Source organism: Cervus elaphus, chromosome 5 (genome assembly GCF_910594005.1).
Source record: "Cervus elaphus chromosome 5, mCerEla1.1, whole genome shotgun sequence".
Classification (NCBI taxonomy): domain Eukaryota; kingdom Metazoa; phylum Chordata; class Mammalia; order Artiodactyla; family Cervidae; genus Cervus; species Cervus elaphus.
In genome coordinates, this window is record NC_057819.1 from 94,964,342 (window position 1) to 94,989,125 (window position 24,784).

General features: G+C 49.9%; 2 protein-coding genes across 2 annotated transcripts; one reads left to right on the forward strand and one right to left on the reverse strand.

Moving 5' to 3' along the window:
- The first annotated feature begins 1,414 nt into the window (after window positions 1-1,414).
- RFLNB (refilin B) lies at window positions 1,415-9,997 on the forward strand. The gene is made up of 3 exons (XM_043903325.1): window positions 1,415-1,719; window positions 4,428-4,537; window positions 6,470-9,997. Exons 1-3 carry the CDS (start codon window positions 1,510-1,512, stop codon window positions 6,798-6,800), a joined length of 651 nt encoding a protein of 216 aa, XP_043759260.1. The 5' UTR covers window positions 1,415-1,509; the 3' UTR covers window positions 6,801-9,997.
- A 10,587-nt stretch (window positions 9,998-20,584) lies between these two features.
- Window positions 20,585-23,920, reverse strand: C5H17orf97 (chromosome 5 C17orf97 homolog). Its single transcript, XM_043900767.1, has 2 exons — window positions 23,620-23,920; window positions 20,585-21,300 (listed from the first exon to the last, which is right to left on the reverse strand). Exons 1-2 carry the CDS (start codon window positions 23,918-23,920, stop codon window positions 20,843-20,845), a joined length of 759 nt encoding a protein of 252 aa, XP_043756702.1. The 3' UTR covers window positions 20,585-20,842.
- Between the last annotated feature and the right edge of the window lie 864 nt (window positions 23,921-24,784).

A 24,784-nucleotide genomic window follows, 5' to 3' on the forward strand; every position in this document is an offset into this window, starting at 1 on the left:
CATTGGCCCTTGATTTTGTAATCTATTCCCACAGGTCCTACAAGAGCAACCTCCCAGCACTCAGGCATGCACCAGGTTTTGTTCTCTGCGGAAGGGCTCCTCCTGGGCTTCCTGGTCACAGCAAGCTGCTTTGTACCAGCTCTGTGACTTGGGGAAAGTCAAGTTCCTTCTCTGTTTCCTAACCTGAAAGTGATGGGTGAGAATAGGAGGTTTGAACCATTTCCAGCAGATCACAAACATCTGCCTGCTCTGAACTTGGACTTCACCAGGTCCCAAGCAGGACAAGGATCCTCTGTCTGCTTTTGCAAGGACACAGACTGAGCTGCCATGGAGAGCTGTGCACGGCGCCCACCTCTCATGGAGCCAGGGAAGTCCCTAGCCCAGGGTATTGCTCCTCTTTAGAGCTGGCCCCTGCCAGCTAGGTCTGGTCACAGCTCCAGCTTGAGGCCCTAGCGGAGCACCCATCAAAAACCCCCAGGGGAGGGTGGCTGGTGGTGGTGGTGGGGGTACTTCCTGTACTTACCAATAATCAGGGTGGTCTCTGTGAGAAACAGTACTCGAATTTTCTAGTGCTTTTAGATATGAGAACAGCCCAGTTCTACAGTTGGGCAGCTGTTGCAATGAGTTCCCACTCAGGTAGGGCTTCTCTGTCAAACTAAGGAGGAAGGGCAAGTAGCCGGTCTGAAAAGCTGTGACCACCACCATCCCCCGCCCCTCCCCGTCCCATGGAGGGAGCCCTTCAGACAGCTGATGGAGAGCGGGTTGAGCCTCTCATCTGGTTCGAGGGCTGCTCTGCACCCACGCTGAATTTCCCTGCTCGCTGTGGCCACGACTTGTTACGCTGAGCACCCAGGCCGGGGCGTGATGCGTTCCCCCGCCCACCCCGAGTCCCCTTGAGGATAAACGGAGTAGGCGCTCTTTTCCCCCCGGGGCAGAAATGAGAGCCAGAGACAGCCTGAGAGGCCGCCCGGCTGAGCCAAGAGGCGGCTGGAACCATACGAAGCGCATTAACTATTAATAATTTCCAGTTGTTTGCTCGCTGGGTTCGGCCGGCTCCCCAGGCCTCTGCGAGCCGGAGCGCTCCTCTGCCTTCCCCTCGACGCCTAGGGCTCGAGATTCTAGCGTCCGCCGGCCCGGCTGGCCCAGGCCAAGGGGACAAAGCGCCCCCGGGCCTGGTGCGAGCCGGGTCTCGTGTCCGCCTGCGGCGGGACGGACGGCCGGTGGGGCGGGGGTCCCGGGCCGGCGCCCCCAGAGCCTGGGATCGGCCGCTCGCGGCGGGCTGAACGGCCAGGCGGAGGGCAGCGCAGGCGGCGCACGGCAGAAGCGCAGCGGCCCCTGGCGCCCGGCTTGGCGGCTCCGCCACCGCGGGCGGGTCGGGCCCGGGCGAGGCGGGGCGGGGCTGGGGGCGGGCCCGGGAGCGCGGCGGCCGGCGGACCCGGACGGCGCGCGGGCGGCTGGCAGGGAGGGCGGCCGGCGGGCAGCGGCCCCGGCCCCGCCGCGCGCACCGCCATGGTGGGCCGGCTGAGCCTGCAGGATGTGCCCGAGCTCGTGGACACGAAGAAGAAGGGCGACGGCGTCCTGGACAGTCCGGACTCGGGGCTGCCCCCCAGCCCCAGCCCCAGCCACTGGGCGCTCGCGGCGGCCGGGGGCGGCGGCGGGGAGCGCACGCCGGCCCCGGGGGCGCTGGAGCCAGACGCAGCGGCCACCCGCGCGGCCCCGGTAAGTGACCCCGCCCCGGCCCCTTCCCCCCATCCTCTCTATCCCCCCACCCCGTGCCGGACCCCCAGGCGGTCTGCCCGCCCTCCCGGGGCGCGATGTGGGCGCCGCCGCCCGCCCGTCGGGACGGCGTGGCCAGCGCCGGGAGCCCGGGGCGGGAGCGCGGCGAGAGCCTGGCCAGCTGGAGCCGGTGGCTGGAAAATTGTCATCGCCTGGGAGGCGCGGGAGCCCCGGGAGAGGCGGGCCGCCGTCTCCTCCCTTCGGGGTGGCGGCCCCCGGGGCTGTCAGGCTGCGGCTTGACCACATCCTGACCTGGCCGGGCCAGAGGGGTCCCGGGACACCAAGAGGGAACCCCAGGCTTCTCCGGGCTTTGCCCCCTCCCTCGGTGGTTCCGACGGGCCTTTCCCACTCCCGGTAGGTCTTGGGAAGAGGGATCTGCTCCACTCCCGGATTCATTGAGCAAAGAGGGCCAGCTTTAGGGCACTGTTAGCAGCCTTGGAGAGGACCTTTTGAGATCAGTGGCCCCTCTTGGCCCATCACCTAACCTGTATCTGGCGCATGATGGGTGGGAGGCCTTTAGGTGGGTGGAAACTTTCAAGGATGAGTCCTTTTACTTTACTTTAAAACTTTTATTTAAAGAGAAAATGCAAGTACCTTAGGAATCGCTCAAATGGTGGTGTTTATTGCATTTACCTAGAGTTCAAGGGACCCACATCCTGCCTACAGTCAAGCTCAGAGCTCTGAGCCGGCCCCTCTGCCTTGGGGATGAATGTTTGCAGCCCTCTCCCCTGTGTGAAGTAGTCAGTTGCTACTGACTATAGTCAGTTCAGCTGCTGCTTCTTAGGGACCCACCCGCTTTGGTGCGTGGAATTCTTGATCCTGTCTCTCATGAACATCACTGTGTTCTCTCGTTTCCATTAGAAGGCAGCACTGGCTCCATCTTGGCCTTCAGAACCCTGGCCGCCTGGCCCTTTGTAGCCTCATCTTCCACATCCCCTGACCACAGGCAGATAGACACACCTGTGCCCCCGAGGCTGCTCCCTCCCTCTGGCATGCTTCTCCCCTTCTACCTCTCCAACACCCAGTCCATCAAACCCCTGCCGGCTGCCCTTTGGGACCCAACTTGTCACCTCCTCTGGGAAGTCTTCCTGGATGCCTCCCAGAGCCATGCCAGGGACTGTGACTTCGTCCCTTTCCCCTGGTGGGTACCTGGTTTGGGAGTCTGACTCCTGCTGCCCCGCCCCACCCCCAGCCTGCACTGGGGCACGCGTGTGCTCAGAGAGTGCTGGCGGCAGGCATGAGGAGGCGAGGCGTCAGGGCAAGAGGACCAGTGTCTGTGTGGACACCTGGAAGAAGGCTGCCGTGTGAGTGTTGAGAGTCGCCTGCCTCCTCTTGGTGGCTGTGTCGTCCTGCAGCCCCCAGGACTGCTGGGAAGGCACCCCTAGGTTGGGGAGTGTCTGTGGGCAGAGCAGACACCCCTGTCACTGCTGGGGGCTGCTTCCTGAAGCTCTGCTGCAGCCAGTGCCCACCCCCTCCCGCACGCTCAGACCTGAGTTCTCAAGCCCCAGTGAGGGCTTATTAAACTCCTCCTCCACCCACCCTGGGTTCAGGGCTGGACCCTGGGGACCCCCACCTCTCCCTGACCTACCTGGTCCCCTTTGGCTTTTGTCTGTCCACCTTATGCCCCCCTACTTGACACCTTGTCCTGGTAACCTAAGAGTCTTAAAGTCCGCCTTCTAGAAAAGTCTGCTTCCTGGAAGCCCCAGGGATGGGGCTGTCACCACCATGTCATGGCCCAAGTGTAGGTTCTTCTCTCAAATCAAGCAAAGAAAATGACAGTTCTCAGTTATCCCAGGAGGGCTGCTCCCTTTGGCTGGCTTAACACAGAAGCCCTGACTCAAGTCAGAGCAGGCGAAGAAAAGCGAGCACCTCCGTGGAGGATGGCCCTATCTGTGACTCAGGCTATTTGGTGAATCAGAAAGCCTGATGCCTTGACCAGCCTGCAAGAGGGTGAACCCCTGGGATGCCGTGCTCTGGTTCTGGAGTTTTCTGGACAGTGGAAGGTGCCATAGAGAACTTTGTGGTGTCTGCTTTTCCAGTGAGTTTGCAGATTCCTCCATCTTGGCTGGGTGTCGATCTGATGGCCCCAGAGGCAGAGGATGTGGGGGAAGTTGGACTGAATCTTCAGTGTCAAAAAAAAAAAAAAAAAATCCCTGGTAGCGTTTCTTTTTGTTGGTTTTGGCCTTTTCTGAAGAGTTGCTGAGACAGTGATAGGGCTGGGGGTGCGTAATTGAAGGTTCTGTTTAGCAAAGCCCCCGTTCGTGGCGGTTTTCTTTCTGAGGGATGATGCGGTAGGCCTGGGGACTGGTCGCGGTCACAATGCTGAGCTCAGATTTGCTTCCTCTATTCATCCTTCCACGAAACCTCATCAGTGGAAGGGGACACCACCCCCGCTCCGGGTGTGCAGAGAAGGTCACGGGGCATTTGCTGTGACTCTGTTGAGGGCACCCAGTACCTTCATGGTAGACCCGAGATTTGAACACACCTGTCCATGCTCTTCTGCTGCTGTGGATCAGTCCTTCTCTGGCATCATTTCCCAGTGGGGGCCACAGAATCACAGCTGGGCCCATCAGCGGGAGGCTAGAATCAGGAATTCTGTGGGGAAAGCATCAGATGGGCCTGTGGTCTGACTGCATTCTCCATCATTGCAGAATCCAGCTTCTCTCCCCAACCCCCTGGGCTCCGGATACTCACCAAGGTTATGCCCCCTGTCCTTTGGCGAAGGAGTGGAGCTTGACCCCTTACCACCAACAGAAGTAAGGTAAATACAGTAGGCACTGATTTCATTTCACTTCTGTTTTTGATTCCAGTAATTAATGCTTGTTATTTTTTTAAAAAAATAGTCAATGACAGAAGTGCGCTAAACTCTTACAGTTTGGTGGGTTCTCTTTGGGGTGTTCTTTCTGTATTCTAACCTTTTGAATGTAGATATACTTATTAAAATGAAAATGAGATTGTGTTATACTGCAACTTGCTTTTTATGCTTCACTTATCATGGCCATCAGATGTTTAAGCATTTGTAATAAAGTAATTCCTCTTTCTGGCATCACCGACTCAATGGACATGAGTTTGGGTAAACTCCGGGAGTTGGTGATGGACAGGGAGGCCTGGCGTGCTGTGGTTCATGGCGTCACAAAGAGTTGGACACAACTGAGCCACTGAACTGAATTCCTCTTTCTAGAAGCTGCTTTCCACATCTTTCTCCCACCCGACCCCAGCATCAAGGTGCTATTACCTTGTCTCGGGTTCTGATTTCACTGAGCAATTCTTCCTCGGGGAATTTATCTTACCCAGGCTCATCTGGGGTCAGAGAGCCTTTGAAAGGCCCCATTAAAAGACACATCCTTTTAAAGAAAGGAATTTTACTTTGGGTAACTAGTGGTTTTATAGCAGGAGTTTCGTTGCATGAACACAAAGAGCCCTTTGACACAGGGCAAAGGCGGCTCAGCAGTTTGGAGGTGAGCGGTTCAGCCTTTTATTCCTGGAGAGCTTGTATTTTGAACCAAATGGGGACATGACTTCATGACATGAGCTTCCCCAGCCCCTTAACCTACTTGCCCAAGGAGAAGAGATGTTCCCGTCAGACTCATTTTGAAAAGACTGCTGATTCTCACTCCCTGACCAGTGGGTAGGGGATGGCAAGGGGCAGTGCCGTTCTCTGTGCCTATGTGTGATGCTTGTACATGTTTCAGTAACTGCGAAGACGCAATAATTAGGAAGTCAAATGAATTCATGCTTTGCTTCCAAAAAAAGCCTCCCAAATTGCCCAAGAAGGACTTAACAAATAATTATAAAGTAGCTGCTGAGGAATGTGGATGTTAATTATTTTATGGAAATCAAGAGTGTTAATTGGCTTTGATGGATAAGGTCAGGTCTCAGTTCCCTGAGCCTGAGGGATCTCCAAATTGAAGGCAGAGGTGGCCCCAGTACCAGAATTTGGTTATCAGAGAGCTTTCAGAACCAGCATTCAGGATGTCTGGGTTCCCTTCTCCTCTTATTAAAGAGATGATTATTCATTCAGGGGACAGAGAAATGACTCACCCCTTGTGGACAGGAGAATCTGCCTTGTTATATAATCATTCCCATCAATAGCAGTTGCTGTTTAAACACTCTTCCCCCTTATGCTGGGCACCTTTTTCAGAAAGGAATGATTTTCCTGGTGTTAAGGCTCCATGCTTCCAATGCAAGGAGTGTAGGTTTGACCCCTGGTTGGGGAACTAAGATGCCACAAGCTGCATTTAAGACCCAGTGCAGCTGCAACTAAGACCCAATAATATATATATTTATATATAATTTATATATATATATAAAAGAGGAAACTGAGGCTTGGAAGTAATTTGGCCAAAGTCTGAAAAGTTAAGTCAGTGGGAGCCAACTCCGTTCGGTGGGGAAGAGAAATGCAGGTGAACTTGGGAATCCTGCATACCTGCATGGAGACCCCAGCTCCATGGCTCCCTCTCACTGTGACCTTAACCTCTGCACTCCCGATTCCTTCTCCCGGCGTTGTTGGGAAGGTTAATTTGATCCTGGAATTAAAGTGCTTAGAACAGAAAGGACCACACGCTAAGCACATCATAAACTCCATGCGGCTTCTCCCCAGAGTCACCCCATCTCAGGGTCTGAGGTCACAATAGGGACCCCCGTGCCCCCAGCTCCGAGGAGCGGCTTCACGCGCCTTGTGTCTCCTGCCCAGGTACACGTCCTCGGTCAGGTACGACTCGGAGCGGCACTTCATTGACGACATCCAGCTGCCCCTGGGCCTGGCGGTGGCCTCCTGCAGCCAGACCATCACCTGCATTCCCAGTTGCACATGGCGCAACTACAAGGCGGAGGTGCGCTTCGAGCCCCGCCACAAACCCACCCGCTTCCTCAGCACCACCATCGTCTACCCCAAGTACCCCAAGACCGTCTACACCACTACCCTGGATTACAACTGCCGCAAGACACTGAGGAGGTTCCTGTCCAGCGTGGAGCTCGAAGCCACGGAGTTCGCGGGCGGTGATTACCTGTTGGAGGAGAACTGACTGGGGCGGGCTCCAGGGGGGCCGGCCCCGCTTTCCCTGGCAGGTCTGGTTGGGCCAGGCTGCCCTCGCGTGTCCTTCTAGCCCCAGAACAGTCTAACGCAGAGATACCTCTAAGCCCAGTCTGGGGAAGAAAAGAAAATGTCACAATAGCTTCTAATTATCCAGTGAATTTGGTTTTTACAGTTTTTTTTTTCCAACTGTGTTTAAAGGGAGTGTATTTCCTAGTTTGCTGCTACATAGCTTCCCCGAAGTCTCAATTTGATGAGAAAATCAAAGAATGGCTTAGAGCGAAAGGAAAATGCCCCACACTTTCAAATAGGGAGGAAGGGGAGCGCTTCCTCCATTGGTCAGTTTGTTTGAGGAAGAGCGTGGAAAAATCTCCCTGAGATGGAAAAAGTGAGTTTGAAGAAATTTCAGCCCCGGGTGTCTTCACTGATACAAAAGTGGTGCTAATTCAGTGAGCTGTGACACCCACATGGGTTCAATCTGTGGAGAGTTGCGTTCCATTCTGTTTATTCTTTTTATTTCTATTTGTATTTCCTGTTAACTAAAACTCTTTGGAATTCTCTAAATCTTTTTTGTGATATGGAAAAAAAAACCCAAAACCGCAATATAAGATGCCTTTCAAAAAAGAAAGAAAGAAGGAAAGAAAAGGTTCATCCTATTCTTGCCTCTACAGTGGGGTCAGGTCAACTGGTGGCTGAGTTTGGGGGCAACAGGTTGGTTCCAGTTCCTTCCACTGTGGGTTCCAAGCTTGGTTCCAAGCAAAGTGCCTTGTACCTTTGGCATCTGACAGTGTCTTCTCTGGGGCTTCCCTGGTGGTTCAGTGGTAAAGAATCCACCTGCCAATGTAGAAGACTCAGGTTTGATCCCTGGGTCAGGAAGACCCTTGGAGAAGGAAATGGCAACCTACTCCACAATTCTTGCCTGGGAAATCCCATGGACAGAGGACTGATGGGCTGTAGTCCGTGGGGTCACAAAAGAGTCGGACATGACTTAGCAGCTAAACAACAATGATGTCTTCACAAGCTTGTTTAACTCTTCCTGATCTGTGTTTTGGGATTTCCAAATACTTTCCTAATTTTTTCACAAGGCAAAACAGCAGAGGCCCCTTTGGAGAGAAACGGCATTTTGAGAGAATGCTTAGGGAAAACACTTTTGGGGGAGTCCACGAGGGGGACTTTACTCACAGTGGGAGCCAACAGCCATACCTAAGACTTGATCCCCCTGGGAGGAGGTGGACATAGATGTTTCTAATGATCTGGTTCATCAGGGTGCGTGTCCTTTCCAGCGACCTTGGGTCCGTATTGCAGAGGAATTTTGCTGGTGCCTGAGCTCTAAACGACAGAGCAAGGAAATCTGCCCCCTTGCCCCCAGCCCAAGTGAAGTAAAGGTGAACTGAGCATCGGGAGTGATGTTACAAGTCAAACTCCAAAGCCTGGGCGCCGTGGTGACTGTACACGTTCAAGCGTTCCTTTCAATGTGACAGTCATGGCATTGAGTGTGAATGGAAGAAACTGTGAATTTAGCTGATGGGGCCCCACAGAAGTAGGGACACAGGCTGGGCCAGACCAGGAGGGCGCGGAGGCCAGGCTGCCTCTGGCCTTCAGCCTCTTGCCTGCCCTGCTTCACACCCCACCCCGCCCTGCCTCACCCGGCCCTGACTTCTTCCTGCTGCTGTTCCCTGTGGATTTTGAGTAAAGACGGTGGCAGATGGCTTTTGCTCATCTGATATTGGAGAGAACAAAAGCGTGGGTATTTCCTTTGCATCCAGACGATGTCAGGTGCTTGCAGAGTCCTGGAAGCCCGCACTCCCGCTGTATCTCCGGGTTTGTGCTGATGGCTTCCATCTGTCCTGAAAGCGGAATTGAGGGCTCGGTGGGTACCCTGGAGCCACAGCGGGACTTCTGTTCAGAGGAGAGCAGGTGTGACGATAATCACTGTCATTTGAAGTCATCAGAGGCCTAGAGGGCTAAATGGTCTGCAGTCTTTCTCAAATTTGATAGTAGTATGTCCATTGTGCGCCTGATTAGAAGCATCCCTTCTGTGGAGCATGCAATCAGCTCCATGGTCCCAAGTTTGCCAGCATGACGCTCAGCAGGGGTCCCTTGGGGGGCACCCCAGGACCCCATAGTCTCCTGTCATCATGCAGAGCAGCAAATGCCTCCTGCTTTTGGAAGAGTGACGCAGCATTTATGGATAAAAAATGGGTTTTTCTCTCTGATTTCATAAGCCTGTCATTTAAGACAAGTGATAAATGTAAGTTTTAAACTATGGTAAGAGAATTCCGATGGCTTCCTTGGTGGCTCAGTGGTAAAGAATCTGCCTGCCAGTGTAGGAGATGTGGGTTCAGCCTGGCTCAGGAAGATCCCCTGGAGAAGGAAATGGCAACCCACTCCAGTATTCTTGCCTGGGAAATCCCACTGACAAAGGAGCCTGGCAGGGTACAGTGGCAAAAGAACCTGACATGAGTTAGCAACTAAAACAACGAGAAAGAAAATTCCAAAGGTTTTGCTCTGGCCCAATGGAGACACATGACGAGCTCAGGATAATGTCGTGGGCAGCATGGCTGGAAAGACCAGTGGGAGGGAACATCATCTTTGAACTCGGCCCTGTGTTGAGATGCACATGTGAGATTTTTTGATATGAAATATGTCAGTAAAGTAAGTAGAAGTGAGTGCCTGTGGATGTGTCATGTGAATGGAAAAGCAGATTTTGATTTTGTTATCCACCAGGGACCCAACTGCAATTTTCTGGAATCCTTTCTTTTTCTCCAAATCTGCTTTGCTGAAAGTTGCAGAAAAGGAAGGAGGTGAAGATGTAGATTGAATGTCGTCGATCAGTGGTGGATTCATATTAGTTCTCAAGGTGGAAGCAATGATTTTTAAAACCCACTGATTAAAAACAAACATTCCAAAGGGTGTCTGGGAAATACCGTTTACTTATGAGTTAAAAAGTCTCTTTTCTCAGACTTTTAAATTTAATCTTTTGTGTAATAAGGATTTATATATTCAGAGAAAGGTTTTCTTTTGAAATCACAGACATTTGAAAAAGATTAAGTACCTCTTCATTTGATACATTTCCTGTTTCTAACCTTAGGAATAGTATTTGATGAAAACGACATTTTAAATTTATGTTTGACATCTGTCCCCCTCCATTTTGCTTTATGACTTCTTCATTTAATAATAAATTATCTTTAAAAAACTCAGAGACACTGCTCTTTTTTTAAAAAAAAGTCATAATGTCGGGTTAAGAAAAGTGAGAACAATGGTTCTTCCTCTTGAGAAATTTTGAGATGCGATTGTGAATTAATAATATAATACTTCTGACTGGGGTATGTGTTCTCCTGGAAGATTTTCCAAGGGGTTCCTGGGCTCTGGAATTTTAAGGAATTTGTTTCCAGGTTCAATGCGTACTCTTTCCCCAAACGGATCTGCCCCGAGATGCACCTGTGAGTGTCAGTGTTAGGCCAGTCCCTTCCCACTTACCCTTTCAAATTGCCTTCCTCCCATTTTGGAGAAGAAATGCATGCCTCAGTCCAACCCAGCCCGATTATTATTGTGATACGCTGCTCTGGGCTGGAAAAACCTGTAGGCAGGGCAAAGGGACAGCTAGAAACACGGCATCTGGGCACCAGGATCCCGTGGGTGTTGTGTGTGCCTCGGGGTCCTGCACGTAGATGGTCACGGTGGTGGGAGCAAAGTGCGCCTGCACTGGGAGGTCCTCACTTCCAACATCTTGTAAAATGAGGCCGTCAGAGTGACGACATCCCACATGACCACGCACATCTCTTCAATCTCAGACTGTGGTCTTCCCTGAGGAAAAGTCCCTCTGGGTAAAGCAAAGAGGTCAGTAAGGGCTATTGAAAGTGACGGTGTCTTATTTCACTCCAGCCTTCATTTCATGGTGAGGCTCTGCCTTGGAGTTGCAACTCGGAAATAAACATGTCCCAGGAATGCATATTATCATTCTTACAAACACGTTTTAAAAGCCAGTCTCAGGACTTCCCTGGTGGTCCAGTGGTTAAGACTCTAGGCTGCCATTGCAGGGGGTACGAGTTTTACCCCTGACTGGGGATCCCTGAATGCCATGTATTGCAGCTGAAAGATTTTTTGAAAGCTCATCTCTTTTTATTTTATTTTTATTTATTTATTTTATTTTATTTTTAAAACTTTATATTTTGTATTTGGGTATAGCCAAATAACAAATGCCAATCTCTTGTTAATAGAAATTAAGTCTCACTTGGCTGATGGGAATGACAATGAGGGCTAATTTTGCCATTTAGGTTATGTGGTGTAAGTTTTCTATAAAATGAATGAGCTAATCAGCTCCAAGGTTTTGATGGAAAAATATTTAAAGCATGTAAGATTAAAGCTATAATTTGGGGGGGGAGAGAGAAAGAGAGAAGGCCAAAGTGTGTTGAAGCTAATACTGTTTCAATTTTCCAACCTTTCTAAGTGTATCAGATTAAGCTGGTGCCCTTAAGAGAAACAGCAGTAGGTATAATTAATATGATAAATCTTAGAAATTTGGTATACTTCCCAGAAATTTAAGAAATTAATAACTCAAGTAATGACTCCTATTACATGGAATGCCTCTTTTCAAAATTAAATTCTAATAATTTTATTTTGGAATATAGTCATTATCAAGTGGTTTGTATATATTACTGTATTCCCAAAGTGCTTTCTATGGAATAAAATAAGGTTCTGTGATCAAATAAGTTTTGGGAAATCATAAGTTGAACAATGGCTTAATATGGTTATTGCAGTCTTCTTGAAACCCAGCGTGCAATTGCTATGTACATGGGGTTTCATTATGCTACGTCTATATACTTTGTATATACTTGAAATTTTCCATACAATACTTGAAATGTTCCATACCAAAAAATTGGAAAAAGTATCTTTGTATCTATGACACTACTGATGAAAACTTGTTTTTTAAAGAAATCAAAAAATGCATATTAGCAAAAATAAAAATCACTTCTATATCCCTGAGAGAGAAACTGTTACTGGTTTTTGGAGACCAGCAGCTTCAGATGGTTGTTTGAATGGACCAATCTAAGAGAGAGCATTGCTTTTAGATGGTGGCACTGGGCTTCCCTCGTGGCTCAGATGGTAAATAACCCACTTGTCCATGCAGGAGATGCAGGTTCGATCCTTTAGTCGGGAAGATCCCTGGAGAAGAAAATGGCAACCTAGTTTAGTATTCTTGCCTTGGAAATCCCATGGACAGAGGAGCCTGGTGGGCTGTAGTCCATGGGGTTGCAAAAAAAATTGGACATGACTTACTAACTAAACAACAAAACTGTAAACACTATTTTCAACCTCAGAGCATAAGAAGGGGCTTTTTTTTTTTTTTTTTGGCTCCACCCTACATCTTGCATGATCTTAGTTCCCCAGTTAGGGATAGAATCCAGGCCCCCAGCAGTGGAAGCTCAGAGTCCTAACTACTGGTCCACTAGTGAATTCCCAGGAGGTTTCTATTCATTTGCTGGTCCCTTTTTCAGAATGAGAACACAGGGGTGTAGGGTGTGTGAAACCCATTGCTGGTAAATTATAAATTACTGTTTTTCTGCAAAAGCCCTGGGGCAGGTAATTAAGCTGGCAAGCACAAATAACAGGATGTTTCGAATACTAGCACCACTGTTGCCAACCTGGAGAAGTTCTTACAGAGCAGTAAGGGTCCAAAAAGTTCATTTAAATGAGTTCTTTTATTCATTTCTTCAAATATTTATTTGTATCCACCTATTTTCAAAATGAAATAGGGACGACTACAATAAAAAACACCCCCTATGTGATACAGGCATTAAAACCAGGGTAAAAGGATAAAGGCCAGATAGTGAAGTAGGGAGGGGGGGTGGCAGTAGAAAGGGACTTCACCAGAATCCAGAGGACAAAGAGCTGCTGTAATTGAGGACAAAACCTAGTCTTGAGTTTCCTTGCAAGCAGGGCCAAAAAGGAAAGAAGACTGTGTGACTGTATCTAGTATAAGGAAGTGGATCCCTAGAGGCAGGGCTCTTTCCTGGTACTAAGCTCGAAGAGCACTTTAGCACCACCTGCATATATAAGGGGCATAAAAATAAAGATCCATGTATTCTTCCAATACCATTTCCTATTGGACTCTTAGGAAAAGCAAGGAGGGTATTTAAAACGTGCACTTAAACATAACGGTAAGGGCACACAAAGATTCTGAAGCCAGGGAAGTGGAGGAAAAAACTTTTCCTCTACCTTGTTAGGTTTATTGAACAGTGCCTGAAAATTAAAGTGACAAAAGACAGATTTGCAGGAGAAAAGGAATACAATGTTTTTTTGTTGGTGGTTTTATTTATTTGGCGGCACCCTGCAGCATGCAGGATCTTAGTTCCCCGACCAGGGATCGAACCCATGCACCCTGCATTGGAAGCACAGAGCCCTAACAACTGGACCACCAGAGGATTCCCAGGTATACAATGTCATTGATGTTAATATTTTTTACATACACAGGGCTTTCACAGAAGTGAAAAGCCAAAGAAGTTAGACTCAGGAACTTATACTGTTTTAACAAAAGGTGATAAATTGAGAAGTGACTAGAAGAAGGAATGGGAATTTGGGTTTCTGGAGCCAATAAACTATGGGAAAGAGACTAGGAAATAATTGGGGAAATTAAGGATTCATTTGGCAGATAAGGATTGTTTAACAAGTTCTGTTTATGCAGACTCATCTTGGGGACTCTCTGTCTCCAGTGACAAGAGTTTCTGTCCTCATCACGGAACAGGAGGTGGAGGACAATCTGTGCCACCCTCACAAAAGGAAACTGACGCCCTGCTTTTAGGCACATGAGGGGAGAGCAAAGAACTTCTCTTACATCTGTCGATTCTCAATTATAATCCTTATACCAAAATAATCAAAATAGTCCTTATACCAAGGTGGCATATTTTGAAGTGGCATATCCCAGATGCCTTCACCAGACCATCAGGATTCAGATCCCAGTTCCATCATCTATTATCTGTGTGATCTTAGCGAGTCCCTTAAACTTCCTGTGAAATGAGGATGAGAAGAGTTCTTTTCTCATAGACAGCTGTGCATGCTAAGGCGCTTCAGTCGAGTCTGACTCTGTACAACCCCATGGACTATAGCCCACTAGGCTCCTCTGTCCACGGGATTCTCCAGGCAAGAATACTGGAGTGGGTTGCCATGCCCTCCTCCAGGGGATCTTCCCAACCCAGGGATCAAACCCGCGTGTCTTACCTCCTGCACTGGCAAGCGGGCTCTTTACCCCTAGCGCCACCTGGGAAGCCTGTAGAGAGCTTATGAAGATGAAATGAGTTCATACACACAAAGTGCTTAGAACAGTACCTTCCAGGGCTCAAAGGCTATACCAGTGTTTCTTGTTTTAATTATCTTTTGGCTTGCAATTTCACTTCCAAGTTTGTACCCAAAGCACCGGACACTTGCAGTAAAATGTGCATTTAAGGATGTTCCTCGTAGAGTTGTTCAGAATAGCCAAAAAACAGGAAACCAAGTAAATGGCCACAAATAGGCATTGAATAAATAGTCTGTACAATGAAATACCAGTAAGTGACCCCTCAGATTTGCAGACACGAGAGAGAACAAGCTGCTCAAACATCAGCGTGCATGTGAGTCACCTGGGGAGCTTGTTAAGCTGCAGGTTCGGAAGGTCTGGGCTTGGCCCGAGAGTTTCTAACAAGCTCTAGGTCCTGTAGGTGCTGCTGGTCCCGGGTCGCTGTTACCGGGTCCCAGGCCAAGTTTCGAGGCCTTGGCACCATCATCAGTGGCAAGCCATGAGTGGTGAGTAGCTGTAGATAGGCGTGCCTGCCTGGGGTGGGAGGGGGGAGGAAGGACCCTTCCTAATCCCTTCCCAGGGACAGTCAGAAGTGGGGTGGTGTGTGTCAAGAGTTTCAAAGACCAGACTTGACCATGAACAAGTACGCAGTAGGGCCGGGAGGCCCGAAAGTATGTTTTCTCATCGCCCTGGGGCCCTCTGGGGCTCAGTGGGTGGGGCTATCTGCCTCTCCAGGTCCCTTCTCCCCAGGAAGCTTCCCTGCCAGCCACAGTTCCCAGGAAAGACCCCCCTCCTTCCATTTATATACACCCTAGCCGGCTTCAGCCACCGGCCCTGCCGATGGGTCCCCATTCTGTCTTCATCTGCCTCTTTCCTGGGTGGCCAAACTCCAGGAGGGTGTGTAGTTTGGCTCCCCTGGCTTTGGGAGCCTATCGGAGGCACCACAGCACAGCTATTAAGAACTGGACCTTTGGAAGCAGCTAGACTTGGTGTGAAATCCTAGCTCCTCCCCTGAGTGACTCTGTACAGGTCACTTTCCCTATCTGTGTCCATTTCCCCATGTGTAATTGGGGTTGTAACACCTCGCATCTCAGATGGAGGTAGAATTGTGTTAGGTTGGGTGTGTAATGTCTATGCCACACCAGGGCAAAGAGGAGCCTGGCCCATGCAAATGGGTATTCCCAGCATCCTGGCAGCAGTTACCAGAGAACTGCACACTGAGCAATGGCTTGAGAAGCACTTTTGAAAAAGACCATTGGAGACCTTGGAGCCCATCTCTTACAAATGGGTTGTCACTTCTCTTTAAGTCTAAACCGTAACCTGGAGGTGATGATTCCTACCCACTCAGGGGACATTTTGACTGAGGAACAAATGAGACAAAAGAACCTACAGACTAGAAAATGACCTAAAATGTTATAATGACAAGGTAGGGGGCAGGATGCAAGACACAGACCATGAAAATGTAATCTAAATAGCTACCGACAGCTCCATATGTGAGCATAATAGGTAGAAAACACTTAATCCTCCCTATCACTTCCCACTCACCCAGCAGTCCCCTCAACCCTGCAGGACACAGCATCACTTTGGGATAAGTTATCAACTTAAGCATCCCTTGAGTACTGGCAGTGAGAGTCTGTGGAGCTGAATAACACACGGCTCCTTAGGAGAAGGTGGGGTTTTGGATTTTCCACCCTCAGGTCAAGGGGGAGGAGCAGCAGCTAGCTGAGGAGCACAGCTAATGGTGAGGGTGAAGCCAACTGTATTAGTAACAAAATTATCCCCAGATTTTGTGTCTTCAAACAGCTTCATCACCTCCCAGTTTCTGTGGGTCGGGAAGCTGGGTGTCGTTCAGTTGGATGCATCTGGTTTCTGGTCTCACAGGCTGTAATCAAGGTGTCACTGGGGCATGGTCACCACAAGGCTTAATGGGGGTAGAACCTGCTTCAGAGTTTTCTCGCGGCTGTTGGCAGGAGCCATGGATTCCTTGTCACTGGAGTCTCCCCAGTTGTTAACATCTTTCATGACTTGGTACATGTGTTACAATTGATGAACCCACATTGATACATTATTAACCTAAGTCCACAGTTGAGGAATCACCCTTGATGTTAGACTGTATATGGGTTTGGACAAATGTGTAATGACATGTATGTGCCATGGCAGTTTCTATAGCCCTTCATCCTTCCTTCTTTCCTTCCCCCAACACATTCTCTTTCTGTAACCTCATCTTGGAAGAGACACTCCACCACTTTTGCTGTATTTCAGTCGTTAGAATCAACAGGCCCTTGATGCGGGAGAGGGGATGTGTGTGTGTGGGGGGGTGCTGGCTGCATGAGCACCTGGAGGCAGAGATCACAGAGGCATCCATCGCACCAATCCACACCGAAGTTGTTACCTTCCTTGAACTGCCTTCCTGCAGTCTCTATGGTGGATATTCACAAGGCTCCAACCACTCCTGGTGTAGAAACCCAGAGGCTACTCATGGTGGGAGTGTCTTAGAGTGAGCTGAGCACGTAGCACACGCTAGCCACATGACCAACCTTAAAGGTTGGAACCCACCTCTTCGGTACCACCCAAAGCAGGTGCAAATCATAAACCCGATTATTACTAAGCTGTGTTGACCAGCTCATACATTCTGCTCCAAAACAGCTCACAGACCCACCGTTACACAGCCTTGTTCATTCTTGAGTTAATAGATTCCATAGTGTTGGGCAAGGGTCAGTGGTTCTGGAGATAAGTATGCAGTCAATCCAGGTCGTTGAGATTATTGCTATGTAATCCACCCCTATGACCCTTGGTCAAGGTCTTTAAAAAATGAATCATTCTTAATTTAGAGGGTAATGAAAAAATCTACTTGGCATCTCTTTAGGGAGTCACCCTATTCTGTGTAGGTTTTATATAGCTTCTATGACAGTCTGTTTAGTACACGTGTTCCTTAGGGTTGTCTCCTCCTGCCATGTCCCCACCACACCCTAGGTCTCTGCAGCAAACACTCCCTTTCTTTATGTGTTATTCACTTAGTCGTGTCTGACTCTTTGCGACCCCATGGGCTGTAGCCTACCAGGCTCCTCTGTCCATGGGATTCTCCAGGCAAGAATACTGGAGTGGACTGCCATTTCCACAGGGAATCTTCCTGACCAGGGATTGAACCCGGGTCTCCTGCATTGCAGGCAGACTCTTTACCATCTGAGCTATAGGGAAGTCCACTCCCTTTCCGTGGCCACTGTGATTTGTCCATGATGGACATATAGTATGACCTGTGCCAGGCCAGAGGTCTTCTCTGGGAGTGATATGAACACAGGAGTTCATCTTGGATGAACTATAAGGATGTCAGTGGCCATCTTTGCAACCCTGTTATGCGAACCTGCTTCTGAACATGAAGCTAATCAGGCAGGCAGAGGCAAGATGTGGAGAAAGAGACAAATTTTGATGACACAGCATGACCTCCTAGATCCAGCCGTGCCTGAAGCCATCCATAACCAACCCTGGACTGTTGGCCTTATAAGTCAATCACTCCCTTTTGTCTGCAAACCAGTTTTCATTGGTTTTCAAGTTTTATTCCTTGCTACTGGAAAAGTCCTCACTGAAACAGGCTGGGTATCAGAAAGACACTTAAAACTTCTAACCCATTGTGGTTTGAGTTGGAGTCATTTCCATGCTTGTAGGAGCATTAATTCTCATTAATTCTCACCAGCTTCTTCAGTTCATATCTTGAGCACAGACTCCCATTTAGTTCCAGGCTACAAGGAGGCACATTCTTGTTTGGCCTAAAGACCCCTCCCCTGAATGCTGGACTGTGAGACTCTCAATTTTTTCCTCTTACATTCCCTGTAATTTGTTTTGCGGTTTGTTTGAATTCTATCAGCCAGTCACTGAAGTCATTTTTTTTTTTTTTTTTTGTGAAGGTCACTCTTTGATGAGGTGAGTTCTACACCATCCCCAGAATAGTCTTTCCAGTGGCTGTGCGGCTACCCTTTCCTAAAATATCATTGCTCAGAACTTTAATATAGAATGAGTGCTTCCTAGGGCCCAGGCACTATGCTGAATGCTTTGTGTAATTACTGCATTTGATTCTTACAACACAGAAGTAGGAATTTTTCATCCCTGCTTCCAGATGTGGTAACTAAGGCTCAGAGAGGTTGAGCAATTTGTCTGAGGTCAGATAGGTAGTGCGAGGTAAGACAGAGAAAAATGCAGCTCTGAGGTCAAAGCCTATCATTTTCCCCACTATCTCAGAACACCTCAGGCAGAAAGGCAACCACAGGCCACCCCAACCCCCACCCTGCATGGAAGACAGTGCAAAGCGACCAAGACATCCTGAGGCGGATGTGCCCTCGGCTTCCTCCATGCACTTCCCCCCACCTTGGTGGAGCCAGAAGGCACAGGAAATGCCAACTCAGTTGCCCCACCCTCTGCTGTCCTTACATTGAACCCGGGGCACCGGGCGAGGTCTAAGGCTGGGTCTAGCACACTTCCATCTCCTCCTAACCATGGAGCCGCGCCCGAGCCCAGGGTCCCCTTTGCTTGATTCTATGGGTGCCCCACAACCTGATAGCACAGGACCGGCCTGGCCTTGGCATAGGGATGGCCTGTGCCAGGCCAGGCTGCTAACCTCATCTCCAGGGTAGGAAGGGCTCTTCTGAAAGCCTCTTCAGTATATCTTATAAGGTCTGGTGGCCAAGACATGAAAACCCTGACACTGGACCTCTTAAGGGGCTGCTCTGTCTGCCGGGGGCCTGAATACTCATCTCCAGAACTACACGATGAATCTATTCACTAAGATGAACAAGGCTGCGTACCCGTGGGTCCGTGAGCTATTCTGCAGCAGAATGCATCAGCTGATCAGCACAGCTCAGAAATAATTGGGTTTATGATTTGCACCTGCCTTGGTCAGTACCGAGGCGGTGGGTTTCCAACCTTCAGGGCTGGTCAGGTGGCTAGAATGTGCCTATGTGCTTGGCTCATACCACTTTCTCTTAAGTTTTAAAGAAGCTGCCTGTGATGTTTTGTGTTGGATTTCGACTTCTCCCGAGTACCCTGCACGCCTTCACCTCCTTGGAAGGCTGGAGCCTCACGTCCACTGTGTCCCTCTTGGGGCCTGCACTGTGCTGACAGAGGTGTCCAGTGCTACCCGAGACCACCTCGATCTCTCAGAACCTTCCAGCTGCATCTTTGTGCCAGAGGGCGGTTGCCCCACAGGTGAGACTGGCCTCTAGCCCTCATGTGGCAGGCTGGAAACTCCCAGAAACCAACACCCCCCCAGGGCCCCTCCGCCTATGCCTCTGGGGAGAGTGACACCCCAGCTCCCTCACCCTCGGGCCGGGTCATCCTGACGGAGTTTTTCTGTGGGGTTGAGGCCCAGTTGCCCGGTGTGGAAGCTGGTTTACTAGATTCCCTGGATTGGCCATTTCCCCTCCTCTGCATCCTCTCCACTGGTCCCCCCTTCGCCTCCCAGATCGTCTACTTGTGGTGGAGTCTTTGTCTGCTTCTGGAAGAACCCAGACGAAGGCAGCACATGGCCCTCACCCAGTATTTGTAGACAAGAACATTAACTTTGAACAAATAGTACTGCAGAGCCTTTGAATGCTCCATAAGTTTGCTTGAAATACTGTCTTGGGGGATTAGAGGAGGACCATATTGATAAGAGAAGCAATATTCCTTTTGAGACCTCGCGTGATAACCTCCCTTAGGGGATTCTCTGGAACTCCCTTATTCTGAAGGCCACAAAAGCGCAGTGAGTATATCTAAAAAAGAAAAGTCTCCAGGCTATTCAGGGCATTTTCCTTGGGCTTCTGAAAACATGCTGTGTAAGGGAGGAATTTTACCCATGAAATTAGTTTAAGATTTGGAATTGAGGAACTTCCCTGGTGGCTCAGACTGTAAAGGATCTGCCTGCAATGCAGGAGACCCAGGTTTGCTCCTTGGGTTGCGAAGATCCCCTGGAGGAGGAAATGGCAACCCATTCCTGTATTCTTACCTGGAGGATCCCATGGACAGAGGAGCCTGGCGGGCTACAGTTCATAAGGTCACAAAGAGTTGGACACGACTGAGCGATTAACACTAGAATTTAGGGACTTTGCTGGTGGTCCAGTGGGTAAGAATCCACCTTCCAGTGCAAGGGACCTGGGTTTGATTCCTGGTTGGGGAACTAAGATTGCACAGGCTCAAGGCAGGAAACTCAACCCGGAAGTCACAACTAGAGAGGAGCCTGAGCACCACAATGAAAGATCTGAGTGCCATAACTAAGACCCGATGGCAGCCAAATAAATATTTTTTAAAACAGATTTAGAATTGATACCATCTACCCACTTTCTCTTTTTTTGTGGGTGGGGGAGACTATAGATAGCTAATTGTGACGGGAAATTAAATAACAAAGCAATGCCAGCTTATTTGAGAAAAAAAGGACATTCAGAAGAGAATTTTGTTCATCGACCTGCTTACACTCTTAAGGAGCTGTGGCTTTCCTGGGCCTTTGAAAGACATCTTGGTGGAAGGCGAACTGAGCTCATCAACCCACCAGACACCTGCTTCCTTCAGAGCTAAGTCTGATTTCCCTTTATTTATGTATAGACATAGTTTTAACACATAGACTGGTGGGAAGGATAAATCATAAGCTTATCCAGGTCATGGGTGGGCTTTGGCTCCAGCAGAGCAGCAGGGAAGTCGGAGTGGAGGAGCTTCGGGATAAGGTTTCCTTCTCCCATCCAAGTATTAACCAGGCCCGACCCCACTTAGCTTCCGAGATCAGATGAGATTGGGCACATTCAAGGTGGTATGTCCGTAGACACGAGGTTTCCTTCTGAGCAGTGGTTGGGGCCCTTGGCCATCAGCTGCCTGCTGCTGCCACTGTCCTGATCCGAGAGGTAGGCTGGGTCCTCGGGGGTCTCTGCAGCACCAGGGTCAGAGTGGAAGCCCTTCAGGGCCCAAATTCGGTACCGCTTTCTACGGTTCAGCTTGTAAATGCGAATCCTTTCCTTCTCAGCCTCTGGGTCAGCGAGAATGCCATCCCAGCGCAGACTTTCATTGACCTGGTTGGAAAGGGTCTCTTCTATTTCGACAAAGCGGGGGAGGCTTACAGTGGTGGAGTAGGAGAAGAGCTTGCTTTCATCCTTGTTCTGTCTGTGCTCTGGCCCTGGGCCGTGATCTTTGCCGGGACCTAATATGTCATGGAAGGTTGGAGACAGCTGCTGAGTCTTCATGCCTTGACTTTGATGTTTATCTGCTGAGCAGATGGGCGGCGTTAGCCTCTGTGATACTTGCCCTGAGCCCGCTCAGGGGTGATGCCCAAACCACCAAAGATGAAGTGGGGAGGGTACTGAAGGCCCCTCCTTACCTAGGGCTCAGGTGGGCAAGCCCACCAGCCCCGTACACACCCACTGCCTATAGACTTTGGGCTGTCATGTCGGGCAGGGAGGAACCATTTACTGAGCATATACTATGAGCTAGATCCCCTTGGGGAGAGGCTATCTGCCCTGTTTTCCAGGTGAGGAAACAGACTCCAAAAGCCTCCGTCAGTTTCCAATGTCACATAGCAGGTGGCAGAGCTTGGATCTGAACGCAGGCCTGACTCCCAGCGCTGGGTTCTTTCCACACATCCCCACCTCACCTCTCCATTGCTCGCCAAGGTACTGCCCAGTTCTGGGAGCCTGTGACTTACCCCTAGTCTAGACACTTTATGATGGAAGAAATGGAGAATAACAGAAAAACTTCCTAAATCTGACTATGGAAAGCATTCTGTCAAGCCAGGAAATACTTCTGCTGTGTGGCGTATACTGATTCTTTTGAAATATTAATAGCACTTCTGAATTATATAACGTGCATATAAAATACTACATGTTGTGATTCTTCAGCTCATCCTATTTTGGGGGCAGAGAGAGAGGAATCTCCCTCCCCCCACCAAAAAAAGAAAGAGAGAGAGAAAAGGAGAGAAGGGGGGTAAAAAAATCCTCTCGGCATTCCTATACCTTCCCACTTCCCCAAAACTATTTGGTGTCCCCTGATGACAGTATGAAGTACATGCCACTGTAATTTTTAGAGTCAGAGGCTAAGCTGAAAAAGATAATAAATTTCCTAATCTGTTTGGCAGGTACACCTGGAGCTTATTGACTTAAACTCCAGAACTGTTTTCTTGCCTTTTTATGATGATTCCACCTGGAGAAGTAATTGTAATCTGCCCATCCCCCACTTCTCCAAACTACAAGGGAAGGCTGCTACATCTTGGCCTCCAGCTTGACAGGGGAGCCAGCTTTGTACAAAGGCCAGGGCCCAGAGACTTGAACCCAGGACTAACTATGCTAGAGGTAAGGGGCGCTGATCCACCTCCCTGATAGCAAGAGCCCCCACAGTGGACCACACAACTGACAAGAGAGACAGCACCCACAGACAGGCATATTCTACATCACTGTTGCACTCTTTCCACAAGTGAGTGCTCAGGGCCTTTGTGGAGTCCCTAGGGAATTCTCTGAGAGGAGCACGGTAAGCCTGTGGGTTTGTGGCAGCTGCTGGTGGGTGTGTTTCTGTGATATGTCCACAGGGAAACCAGGAGTGAGAATCCCAAGTGTATAGTTGTATGTGAATGGGGGTGGGGAGGGGTCTAGGCAGGTGAGTGTGCAGCCTGTGAATGTGTGTGCCTGCTGGCTATCTATGCTTTACCTTTATTTGGTGATAATACTGATAGAAGGGGGTGTTGTTGAGGGTGCTGAGGATGATAAAGTGCATAGCAATGCCTGGTGTGATGGTGTTTGTGTGCAGTCGAAGGTTGGCCTTGGCAGGTGAGGGAAGTGGAAGGGCAGTCTGTACAAGGTGTATACTCTGTATTATATGCACTTCCTGGGTGTCTCTGGAGGAGGGTGTGGCAACCGGCTCCAGTGTTCTTGCCTGGAGAATCCCCATGGAGAGAGGAGCCTGGAGGGCTACAGCCCGTCAGGTTGCAAAGAGTCAGACTCGACTGAGCGACTAAGCGACTAAGCACACACAGCATCGGGGTGTCTACGCGGCACCCAGAGGCAGGGGCCCCTAAGGAATGAGGGTGTAAGGAGGGTCCTCAGCTGGAAGGCAAGAGCCTGTGCTTCTGTGTGTGCCTGACAGAACAGGTCACTAGTGCCTCACTACCTGTGGAGGGGAAAGTCTGTGTATGAGGATAAAGGCATCGCTGTAGGAGGGCTTGAGGTTTTTGTGGGGAAGGTAAGGATGATCAGGATTTTGAGTTTGGACTGAGGGATTAGAATGATGAGTGTGTGTATAAAGCTAGGAGTCACTGTGGGGCTGGGAGGCTCTGTGGGGTGTTTCTATGTGGGGTTGAAGGTCTCCATAGGTGCTGAGAACTTGACACAGGATTTGGGGTCTCTGTGGACATGGATGGTTTCTATGGGAAGGGCTGGAGCCTCATCGTGCGGGGAGCCAGGGGACCTCTGATTAGTACCCACGAGTTTCTGTTTCTGGGCTGCACTTGTAGATAGGGTTCTCAGGGGTAGAGTGGGTGTCCTCGGAGAAGAATTTCAGGTGTGGGAGCTGAGGCTGCCGCGCTAGCTGCTCCTCTTACCGTCCCCTTTGCCCGACCTCTTGGTCTTTTTCTTCTTTTTTTTCTTCTTCACCTTCCGTTTGGTCAGTTCTGAGGTGCAACCCGCGATGGGGGGCAATCTGGAGACTTGCGAGGCCGCCATGCAGCCCTGTCGCTCCTCCTCCTCCTCGTCCTCGTCGTCCTCCAACGCCCGGGCCCCACCGCCGCCGTCCATCCACCCGCGGGACCGCTCCCCCGCACCTCCGGCAGCTGGAGACCCGCGGCCGCCGAGCCAGTGGCTTCCGGCGGCGCCTAGCGCCCGGGAAGGGCCACGCGTCTCCATGGCAACTGCAGCGCATGCGCAACCCAGAGGCTGCGGCCCAGGAGCCGCCAGCAGACTGCAGATGCGCGCGTGTGTAGCTCAGCCTTTGTGCTTGACTTGGTCGGCGCTAAAGGGAAGATTCGAAACGCTTGGGTGGACATACGTCTTCCATTCCTGTGCCTTTTTAAATGCTTTGTGTTCTCTGCTACATTTTTATCTGCCCAGTTCAATTTCATGCGTCTGCCTTGGCCTTTCAACCCCCTCGTGTCCAAAGAAACTCGTTTCTTTATCAGTCTTGATCTCAGGGAACAGGAACAATTGGGCAGGCCAGAGCCATGGCTGTCTTCCTTGGCCCCACTCTCTCCCTGTATCCTCAGCTAGGCTAGGACTGACCACCATGCCTGGGACTTGAACTTCTGGACCTCTTTCCTAAATAGTCTCTGCTTCCAAACCCTTCCCACACATTCTTTATCCACGCAGGGGCTAGAAAGAACTTTTAAAGACCATGGACAATTTCACTTTCTGGCTTAAAACTCTCCAGGGGTGCCCTGTTGCAAATCAGATCAAAATTGAACTTCAGTGTAGCTTACAAGATGCAATCTGTCACCTTTCCTTTCCAGATTTACCCACCACAGTTTGTGTTTCCCCAAAATGGCTGCAGTAACACCTCTCATTCCTCAGGCTCTTCTAGAATCTTTATTCTGTCTCTCGTCCGCTCTCGGGCTCCCTAATGTATCCCATACAGCTGTGCACACAGTGAGTGCTTGGAACCTGCCCCTTGACTGTCTGCTTTTGTCCCCAGGAGCTAAGTGAAATGTAAACGACAGAGGTCTTTTGTGCAGATGACTGCCTGCTAGTGGAGATGTCTGGGGTTTGCTTTCCAGA

Coding starts and splice junctions, on each gene's coding strand:
- C5H17orf97 (XM_043900767.1), bottom strand. CDS start 23,920: ATGGAGACGCGTGGCCCTTCCCGGGCGCTAGGCGCCGCCGGAAGCCAC. Junction 21,301..23,619: donor GAGGTCGGGCAAAGGGGACG/GTAAGAGGAGCA, acceptor CCATCTGCTCAG/CAGATAAACATCAAAGTCAA.
- RFLNB (XM_043903325.1), top strand. CDS start 1,510: ATGGTGGGCCGGCTGAGCCTGCAGGATGTGCCCGAGCTCGTGGACACG. Junction 1,720..4,427: donor CGGCCACCCGCGCGGCCCCG/GTAAGTGACCCC, acceptor CCATCATTGCAG/AATCCAGCTTCTCTCCCCAA. Junction 4,538..6,469: donor TTACCACCAACAGAAGTAAG/GTAAATACAGTA, acceptor TCTCCTGCCCAG/GTACACGTCCTCGGTCAGGT.